At 41.4% G+C, this 10,933-nt stretch overlaps 1 protein-coding gene across 1 annotated transcript in view; it reads right to left on the bottom strand.

The window, feature by feature from the left end:
• Positions 1-9,230, bottom strand: part of emilin2 (elastin microfibril interfacer 2) — a 66,257-nt gene extending 57,027 nt beyond the window's left edge. The window contains exons 1-3 of the mRNA XM_033019597.1: positions 8,493-9,230; positions 7,437-7,562; positions 2,202-2,368 (exon numbers count right to left, since the gene is read on the bottom strand). Of these exons, the coding sequence (XP_032875488.1) occupies positions 2,202-2,368; positions 7,437-7,562; positions 8,493-8,671 (472 nt within the window). The 5' untranslated portion in view covers positions 8,672-9,230. The remainder of the gene's footprint in view (positions 1-2,201; positions 2,369-7,436; positions 7,563-8,492) is intronic.
• Positions 9,231-10,933: the final 1,703 nt, after the last annotated feature.

Consider the following 10,933-nt stretch of genomic DNA (forward strand, 5'->3'; position numbering starts at 1 on the left):
TCATAAGGAATAGGAGTAGAATTAGGCCATTCGGCCCATCAAGTCTATTCCACCATACAATCATGACTGATCTATATCTGCTTCCAAACCCCATTCTCCTGACGTCTCCCTATAACCTCTGACACCCGTACTAATCGATGTATTCTTTGCAATATGCAGGCCAAATTAGCTATAATGTAATTTTGATTGGGAACTAGAGAACCTCTAAAAATTTACTTTGAAAGTTGACGTGAAAAAAAGCTGTTCTGGATTTGAAGAGGATAGGGGGAGGGGGGGGGACAGTTTCCATGTAACCTTCCCACAAAAATTAGACACCACTGTCTCTTAAAAACACAGCTGCTACTTTCACCATGGGGAGCCATTGAAATTGACTAGCAATTGATTCTATTGATACTTGTCGAACACTCTATTAAACAATGTAACGTATTACCTTTAACATTTTTAGCTTGCAGTAAAAACTTATTGCGACTGAAAAGACCTTTATCTTTGAAAGTTCTATGGGAAGTTTGGCTTTATTATTTCAAGTTCAATACTCTTTAGCCTCTAATTCCTTTTGCTCCACTGACACAATCATCTTTTTCAAATCATTGGGTTTCTTAGGAACACATATCTCACATTATAGCAGAGCCACCTGCACCATTACAAAATTATGATCCAAACATCATAACGCTGCCAAAATCATCTGTATATTAGAGCCAAATTGTTACAAAAGAAAATCCATAAAAGAAAAACAAATCAAAATCAGCAATGACCTTTTTCGGAGTTTGAAATCTTTTGTCATCTGTACACCTAAAAATAGCACTTTAATGAACTCAGAACCTTGCAAACATCAAGGCATTTTGCTAAACCTTCAGGGAGATGTTTTCCTGGAACAAATTAAGTATAAGACCATCTTGTAACATTTATATAAATATTCCAAACTATTTAGAAAATTGACAATTTTGACATCAAATTTTAATTACTGGAAATTCTACCTGTAATTATCCTTTGTTAACGTTACCAACTTTTTCTGCAAAAAAAAGTACTACAGGTATAGCCAAAATAAACAAAATCAAGAAAGAATAAATATGGGATTTTTCAGAAAGTAAGCATCCCCACATCCTGTGCAAATGTGTAAAGGGGGGGAAATGTGCAACCTTTCGTCAAATATTAGCAGCATATCAAGTCAGTTTCTGATATATGATACATTCTTTCTCATAAAATGATCAGAGCAAACTTTCAAGATTTTGTTTACTTTGAAGCACAAAATTTTATTGCTGCAGAATTTTGTTAAAACGATGGGCATCTTATTTATTACTAAAATTATGTGCCTTTAGAATGGAGATAAGGAGGAAGTTCTTTAGCCAGAGGGTGGTGAATCTGTGGAATTCATTGCCACAGAAGGCTGTATAGGCCAAGTCATTGGATATGTTTAAGGTGGAGATTGATAGGTTCTTGATTAGTAAGGGTGTCAAGGGTTATGGGGAGAAGGCAGGAAAATGGGGGTGAGAGGGAAAGAAAGGTCAGCCATGATTGAATGTCAGATCAGACTTGATGGGCTGAATGGCTAAATTCTGCTCCTACAGTACAACTTATGAACTTATTACCCTATTCACTCCAAACTAAACAGGTTCTTTAAACTACTAACTTTAGGAGGTAGACACAGAATGACATTGTTTATGGTATAAAGTATTTTCTTTACATTCCATGATAAACATATTCAGACCTTTGTGAAGTCTGCAACTCAGAAATGATAATGAATCAATTAAGCCCTTGCCAACATGCAAGGTCATGAGGCTGACTGCTTTGGTACACAATAATGATTTAATACATTATAATGTTCTCAAACTTTGAGCAAGGGGTTAAAGTACAATTTCCAAAAAGACCATAAGACTTAGGAGCAGAATTAGGCCATTCAGCCCATCAAGCCTGATCTGCCATTCGATCATGGCTGGTCTATGTTTCCCTGTTAACCTTTGACACCCTTACTAATCAAGAACCTATCAATCTCTGCTTTAAAAACACCCATTGACTTGGCCTCTACAGCCCTCTGTGACAATTAATTTCACAAGTTCACCACCCTCTGGCTAAAAAAAAAATTCTCCTTATCTCCATTTTAAATGTACGTCCTGTTATTCTATTTAGGATTCATCATCTAGGATTTTACAAAGATATTCCTAATTTAGCATGATTTAATAAACAGGTATAAATTGTGGTCTTACTAAGATTCCTCTTGCGGGTGTCCGAAGATGGCAGAGGAGAAATGCCAGTGCGTGTGTAGAGACCATCCTTACAATCTTCACCCTTAAATCCAGGGCAACACCTCCACGCCAGCTGTGTCACCACCTTAAAAGCAACTTTATACGTCGGGCGAAAATGTGTCCGATATCTATTTGGGAAAATAGATTTTTTAAAGTTACATGAAACATCAACATACAGAATTTAAAATCCATTGAAGACAAACACAAAATTCTCGAACACAAACACAAAACTCAGCGGGTCAGGCAACGTCTCTGGAGAAGAGGAATAGGTGGCTTTTCAGGTCGAAACCTTTCTTCGGACTGTAAAATTCATTGTTGGTTACATGTGCCCTAATGTTGTAATGAAAAGCACAAGGCTTTGCAGGATAACACCCAGAATTATGACCTATTATTCCTCATCTGAAAGCAAAATATTGTATGTACTAGAGATTTGAAAATGAAATGGAAAATTATTGAGACACTAGGAACTGCAGATGCTGGAGTCTTGAGTAAAAACATACATCAGCAGGTCAAGCAGCATTGGTGGAGGGAGTGGACAAGCGATATTTTCAGGTCTCTAAACATCACCCATCTTTGTCCTCCACAGATTCTGTAAAATTGTATATTATCCCTAGTGCGTAGGATAGTGTGGATGGATGGATCGACTGGGCTTATATTCACTGGAATTTAGAAGGATGTGAAGGGATCTTATAGAAACATATAAAATTCTTAAGGGATTGGACAAGCCAGATGCAGGAAAAATGTTCCCGATATTGGGGGGTGGGGGTCCAGAACCAGGGGCCACAGTTTAAGAATAAGGGGTAGGCCATTTAGGACTGAGATGAGGAAAAATGTCTTCACCCAGAGAGTTGTGAATCTGTGGAATTTGCAGCCACAGAGGGCAGTTGAGGCCAATTCACTTTATGTTTTCAATAGAGAGTTAGATATAGCTCTGAGGGCAAATGGAATCAAGGGTTATGGGGAGAAAGCAGGAATGGGGTACTAACTTTGATCATATTCAATGGCGGTGCTGACTCTAAGGGCCGAATGGCCTACTCCATCTATTTTCTATGTTTGTAAAGTGTTACAGTACGGGGTGATCGCTGCTCGGTGCGGAATTGGTGAGCCGTAGGGCCTGTTTCCGTGCTGCATGTCTAAAGTAAAGTCTAAAGTCTAAAATAGTAAGGGAACTTCATTAGAGCATTTGGGTATTGATAATGGAAAACAGTAGCTTTGTTTATTGGCTCATATAGAGAAGCATCTGAAGCAACTAGCCTGCAAGTATAATCCTTCCACTCCAGCCTTGGATCTCCGATGCAAATGTGGAAATAGTCTGCAAGGCCATTTTCACATGTGTTCCGACCACTGTGGAAAAGATATGGCAAGTTTCTAATGCGGGTAAAGAGCCATTCAAAACGGATCGAGATAAATCCTCACCATCACTGAATGCACCACACATAAACTCAGAGCAAACTTTGCAACACATGGTATTTGCAAAGAGACTATTGGATAACGGTTTGCAATTCGGAAATGGTCCCAAACCGAAACCTCACCTATCCATGTACTCCAGAGATGCTGCCTGACCCACTGAGTTCCTCCAGCACAGAGTTGCAGCGGTAGAGCTGCTGCCTTACATCGCCAGAGACCAAGGTTCAATCCTGACTATGGGTGCTTGTCCGTATGGAGTTTGATGTTCTCCCCATTATCACATGGGTTTTCTCCAGGTGCTTCGATTTCCTCCCACACTCCAAAGGTTTACAGGTTAATTGGCTTTGATAAAAAAAATTGTAAATTATCTCTAATGTGTAGGATAGTGCTTGTGTACGGGGTGATCGCTGGTCGGCGCGGACCCGTTGGGCCGAAGGGCCTGGTTCCACGCTGTATCTCTAAAGTCACTTTGTGTCTTTTTTTATTTTTATTTTAACTGCTAGTAAGAGAAATAGTGTTTCAGAATCATCACTTAATTTCAAATTAGTGAGGCCAAGAGATCAGCAAGCACAATAAAAATTACACTTTAAATAAAGAGAGCCATGCAAGAGAGATCGGGCATCCTTGTGAAGGCATGACTCTCTGATTTTATCCTGAGCTATAAACCAAAGTTGCAGTCAAAACTGAGGTACATTGTTGCAGAAGTGTTAATGCATTAAAGACTCAGGACACAGTCCGAGTCTAGAAGGGAAAGTGGAACGGAGGCAGTTAAAGCAACTAAAGTAAAAATCACCATAATGTCGGGGTTTTTTTAAAAGGAGAGGATTTGTGTGCTGCAAGTGCTAGGTAGATTGGAGATGCAAAAATGTATTTTCAGAGAGATTGGAGGTAAATAGTTCCAAGAATTATCCAGAAAGTGTAGGAGAGAGATTCATAATGGCTCATGTAAACCACTTCATCTCAATGCCATAAACTAAAGATGAAATGGAGCAAAGTTGCGAGGAGGATTGCGCGCAAGTCCTACAATGAAAATATTGAAGGAATATGGAGGAATTGGCAGCACGGTGGCACAGCAGTAGAGTTGCTGCCTTACAGTGCCAGAGATTCAGGTTCGATCCTGACTACGGGTGCTGTCTGTCTGGAGTTTGTACTTTCTACCCGTGATGGCAGGGGTTTCGCGTTTTTTCGCAATTTACTAATTTTGCGCCAGTAAATTGTTCCTCGTGTGTAGGATAGTGTTAGTGTACAGGGAGCACTGGTCAGCGCGGGTTCAGTGGGCTGAAGGGCCTGTTTCCGTGCCATATCGCTAAACTAAACTAAAAGTGATTCCTTCGGCCTAGAGATGGAGGGTCCAGCAACGACAGGCGAGTCTCCAGGATCAAGCAATGCAGTAAAGTTGGTGATCAAGGGATCTCAGTCACTTAACCCTGCAACTTTCTAGAGTAAAATTACATGTTGTGAGACTAGCATAAAAGGGGGAAGGCATTGTAGTGTGCAAAAATAAATGTAAAGACATTGTCGCATTTTGAAAGTCGAAGAAGCAGCTCAAATTAACCAGAATTCTATCTTTCTCTGCATTTTCACCCAGAGAGTTGTGAATCTGTGGAATTCTCTGCCACATAAGTATTCAAGAGAGAGATAGATTTAGCGTTTTGGGCTAACGGAATCAAGGGATATGGGGAGAAAGCAGGAATGGGGTACTGATTTTGGATGATCAGGCATGATCGTATTGAATGGCCTACTCGTGCACCTATTTTCTATGTTTCTATTTTCTACACTACTCAACAGGAGACTGGAAATACATATTCACTATCCACTGAAAGTTAAACCACTTCATTCATCTGTGAAAGTCTAATCACATTGATCTGGGAATTTGTCGCCTGAAGTCACAAGGATCACAAGCTCTAAAGTAAGCAATTCCAAGTTACTAATGGGGCTTTTTAAAGGAAGATAACCAACTCAAGTCAGCAATTGCAGACCAGACTGTTGAACTATTATTTAAATTTGCCTTGCAGCTGAAGCTTCTTATAATTAACTAAAGTGTAAGGTGCAGCAAAATAATGAAAGGAATGTAATTTTATAGCACTGTTGCTAGCTGACCATTTCAATGGCCCTCCTTCGTCAGTTTTAATTACGGGGGGGGGGTTAAATCACAGACGTGCTTTAGAAAATTGGAAAGGATCTCCTTGAGAGAATCTCCCGATCTGATCAAAGTTGACCATTCATGCCTTAAAGTTTTGCCCTAATACTGGCAAGGGCTTTTAAATCAACTTTTAAACTGATACTTTTTAAGAATGCATAATCATCCTTCACTCTCTATGGCATAAATATTTTATTCTGTACATCATTTTAACTTAATTCATAATGCCACTTTCTGGCCAAAATCGAAAGATGCAGCTGTGATACTGACACAGATATCTGTCAGATACTCCGAGAAATGGGTCAAGATACAGGTACAACAGGGAAGACACAGCTGAACTAAGCTCATCCTGTTCACATTTTAGAAAGAGGCCCCACTAAAGGTATTACATAGTCTATGGTGAGTCAATTCTAAATCAAAATATACAATGCTTGAAATCTTGTGCCAACAATGACAACAAAGATAACTTGCATTTCAATTATTTTGTTTTCCTTCACGAGAGGCTAGAAGGTATTTTTGAAACATAGGGGCTGTTGAAATCTGGGGAAGTAATTGATGAGAGGAAACCATGCATATATTGTAGCACAAGAGGGTCTGGAAACCGGGGCAACAGATCTCGACGCTTCAGTGCTTTGAAGTCTGTGCACATGGAGGAAATCTTCATGTTGATCAAGAGATAAAGTTCTCCAAGTAGTTTTACAGCAGACATAACCATTTTAAAGCACATCATTCATTTAGCAACGGTACAAAAGGTACATGCCATTTCTCCAAAGAGGTCATGCGCAGTTTAAACCCAATTATAGTCAATATTTGCACTGTTCAAATTTCTACCCTTTTCTCTTAAGGTAACAAATCCCTTTTCACGGACAGCTCCATAGATATTAAAAGATTTGTAGTATTTTACCATCTGACAATTCATCACATGAAAGCTAGTCCCTCATTCATCCACACAGCGATTTTGCATTATGGTATTACTTTGACGATAGACACAAAAAGTTGGAGCAACTCAGCGGATCAGACAGCATCTCTGGAGAAAAGGAATAGGTCAAGTCAAGTCCCTTCTTCAGACTCGAAACATCACCTATTCCTTTTCTCAAATGAAATTCCTCCTATGCTGCAAAACATACTTGGCGAATAAAGTGTGATTCGGATTCTGATAAGATCTACCCCCCCCCCTCTTCCCTTCACTGAGTTATTCCAGCACTTTGTATCTTTCAAGAGTCAAGAGTGTTTTATCCTCATATGTCCCAAAACAGAACAATGAAATTCTTACTTACAGCAAGCACATCCGAAATACAAGCACTGTGCTCTTTAAACACCAGATTAAACACCAAAAAAGCAGTATATTTTATAAAAAATAGTGCAAAGACAAAAACAATGGCCCCAAGTCCATGTAATTGGAGGCTTGGTTGGAGGTAGTCGTGTTTAATAAATAGCCTGATGGTTGTTGGGGGAAACGCGAGAACGTCTTCAGGCCCGAAGCTCGTCATCCCCAGAGTAGAGACACGCCCGTGACATTACCCTGACCCTCGTACAGCGGAATCCCATTGTTATTGTGCCTTTAATTGGCACCCCGGGCTGTTGCTGGGAAGGCAGAGAGATGAACCCGGGGAGGGAGAAAGCGGGGAGAGGAGTTGCTTCTTACTTACACCACGGCAGGCGGACAGTTGGGTAGACCCCAGGGACACGGCTGGTACTCAGCCTTGGTGTAGCTCTCTGCGCCGTCCATCACCGAGCAGGTCACGTTCTTCTTAACAATGTAGGCGCACCAGTTCCTGTAGCCCGGGGGTGGTAGAACGAGATCACACATTAACACGGGGGCTGCGTCGGAAGAAACTACAGATGCTGGTTTACACCGATGACCGACACAACATGTTGGAGTAACTCAGCGAGTCAGGCAGCATCTCTGGATATAAGACATTCCTTCTATCCAGAGATATTGCCTGTCCCGCTGAGTTACTCCAGCACTTTGTGTCTATTAACACAAGGGCTTGTCCGTGGCTTGGAGATGACAGACCACTCGGCAAAGTGGTCTCCCACCCCTAGCTTTGGATTAGTTCGGGTGTCAGAGGTTATGGGGAGACGGCATGAGAATTGGGTTCGTAGGGAGAGATAGATCAGCCACGATTGAATGGCGGAGTAGACTTGATGGGTCGAATGGCCTAATTGTGCTCCTGTCACTTAAGATCATATGAGACTACCACTGACCCAAAGATCATATGAGACTACCACTGACCTCAAGCGCCCAGGATACCAGTGGCAACAAAGGCACAATTTTAATCTCAGTGTATAAACAGGGCAAGAGTACTGGGTATAATGATATCTCAGGGAACGCGGTTCTTAAACGGAACAAGACAAGGTTGATATAGGATACGATACTAATGAATGTCTGTACAACCTCCGAGAATGTCGGAATTTTTTTCTGCACAGTCCTTGTCTTGTATTTATTTTTTTAATTCTGAATGAAGTTTATTTTGATTAAACGAACCGAACAGGGCAAGTTATCCCAGTTATTTTAAACATCATACGCGCCTTAATCGCAGATAACACACCCAGACAGCTCAGTTGTTTTAATGCAATATCAACATAGGCGGATGTGTGCAAGAATGAGGCGAAGTACTGGTGGCCAAAGATCCTATCGCGGATATAATACAAACTGGTAAAGTTTTGAAACGTGGACACAGGACAGGCGAGAATTGACTTACTTGCTGCGTCCTGGAGTTCTGCTGCCAGCAAACTGCGGAGTGGACCTGGACCTGGACGAATAGAGGTTGTAACTGGCAGATGGAGGAAGAGTCGTTTCAACGCCAGACATCAAGAAACCGAAGAGAATCAAAGAGCAGCTCAGGAACACCGCCTCGCTCTCAGCTAATCTTGCGGCCATTGTCGCAGGGGGCAGTTGTTCAAAGTGTCCACTTTCCCTCCGTTGGAGCTCAGCCTCTGAAAGTGCAAACGATGAAGCAAACTTTATTTTTCTCTCCCGGAGAACAGCTGGTTTCAGGTCTGCAGGAGAGAGACAGAAAGCTTCAACAGTTGAACTGGTCGTGGGTCTGCCCTCTGGAGATGAGCAGCCCAGTACACCGAAGAGCAATGCCTTGGTCTCGGGTAAAGATCTTTGGTCTCGGGCTTTTCCTGTTACTCTGGTCTGAGGTTTTTTTTTTTACGGAATGACGTTGATCTTCCTGCATAGGAATTTCAGGCACACCACTAGGAACTTTGCTTCTCTGTTCCCCCAAAAAAGTTGGCTTTAAGCTCCATCCCCACGCCTGGATGGGAGGTGACTGTAACTTCACCGTATAACCATATAGAGTGAACAAACTGCAGCAGAGCGAAGGCTTCAAAAAGCGAACTAATAATGACTGAGCTACACGAGGTGGAGGGAATGTCAGGGCGATGCCAATTCATCCGCATTACACCGTCTCCGTTTGGTGAAATAGTAACTTCTTCACAAAGTCTCGCTTGGCAAAAGGAGAAAAAAAAATCAGTTTGGCTCCAGCTCGCTGTAAATTAGATCAAAATAGCGCATGTTGTAATCTTGGTGGGACAACTCTTTTTGGCTCGTTTTTACAGTAATTGCATTTCAACATTATACGATAACTTTGCATGAGCCTATTACTGCTGGCAGTCATAGGGAGATTTTTGGTTTTCACGTTGAAAGAAGACAATAAGAATCAGACTCGTACCATATAAACCGGGAATTCTATGCAATGGGAAGCGGTGTTGATTTCCATATTATTCGGTTACAGGAGTGTCAGTTTGAAGCAGATTCAATTGAGGGTGCTGGTCTCAAGTACAGTACAGGAACGGCCCTTCGGCCCACAATGTTTGTGCCGAACATAATTCCTACTCCGTCCCTCCCCCACCCTAGATAGACACAAAATCATAATCATACTTTATTAGCCAAGTATGTTTTGCAACAGACGAGGAATTTGATTTGCCGTACAGTCATGTGGATAAATGTGAGGTTATCCACTTTGGTGGCAAAAACAGGAAAGTAGACTATTATCTGAATGGTGGCCGATTAGGAAAAGGGGAGATGCAACGATCCCATTGTACTTCCCCGTTTGCCAACTTGACACCATTTAGATAATAATATGCCTTCCTGTTTTTGCTACCAAAGTGGATAACCTCACATTTATCCACATTAAACTGCATCTGCCATGCATCTGCCCACTCACCCAACCTGTCCAAGTCACCCTGCATTCTCATAGCCTCTTCTTCACAGTTCACACTGCCACCCAGCTTTGCGTCATCTGCAAATTTGCTAATGTTACTTGTAATCCCTTCATCTAAATCATTAATATATATTGTAAATAGCTGTGGTCCCAGCACCGAGCCTTGCTGCATTCCACTAGTCACTGCCTGCCATTCAGAAAGGGACCCGTTAATCACTAGTCTGTTTCTTGTCTGCCAACCAATTTTCTATCCATGTCAGCACTCTACCCCCAATACGATGTGCCCTAATTTTGCCCACTAATCTCCTATGTTGGACCTTATCAAATGCTTTCTGAAAGTCCAGGTACACTACATCCACTGGCTCTCCCTTGTCCATTTTCCTTGTTACATCCTCAAAACATTCCAAAAGATTAGTCAAGCATGATTCCCCCTTCGTAAATCCATGCTGACTCGGACCGATCTTATTACTGCTATCCAAATGTGCCGCTATTTCATCTTTTGTAATTGACTCCAGCATCTTCCCCACCACCAATTTTAGGCTAACTGGTCTATAATTCCATGCCTTTCTTAAAAAGTGGGATAGCATTAGATACCCTCCAACCCGCAGTAACTGATCCTGAATCTATAGAACATTGGAAAATGATCACCAATCCCCTGGCCACTAGTACATCAGGAAGATTGTTTGTGTCTTCCTTAGTGAAGACGGATCCAAAGTATCTGTTCAACTCATCTGCCATTTCCATGTTCCCCATTAATAAATTCACCCTTTTCAGTCTTCAAAGGTCCAAATTTGGTCTTAACTAATTTTTTCCTCTTCACATACCTAAATAAATTTTTACTATCCTCTTTTATATTCTTGGCCTTTTTTTCTCCCCGTATTGCCTTTTTAGTTATCTTCTGTTGCTCTTTAAACATTACCCAATCCTCTTGCTTCCCGCTCATCTTTGCTATGTTGTCGTTCTTTTCTTTT

Source organism: Amblyraja radiata, chromosome 4 (assembly GCF_010909765.2).
Source record: "Amblyraja radiata isolate CabotCenter1 chromosome 4, sAmbRad1.1.pri, whole genome shotgun sequence".
Lineage (NCBI taxonomy): Eukaryota > Metazoa > Chordata > Chondrichthyes > Rajiformes > Rajidae > Amblyraja > Amblyraja radiata.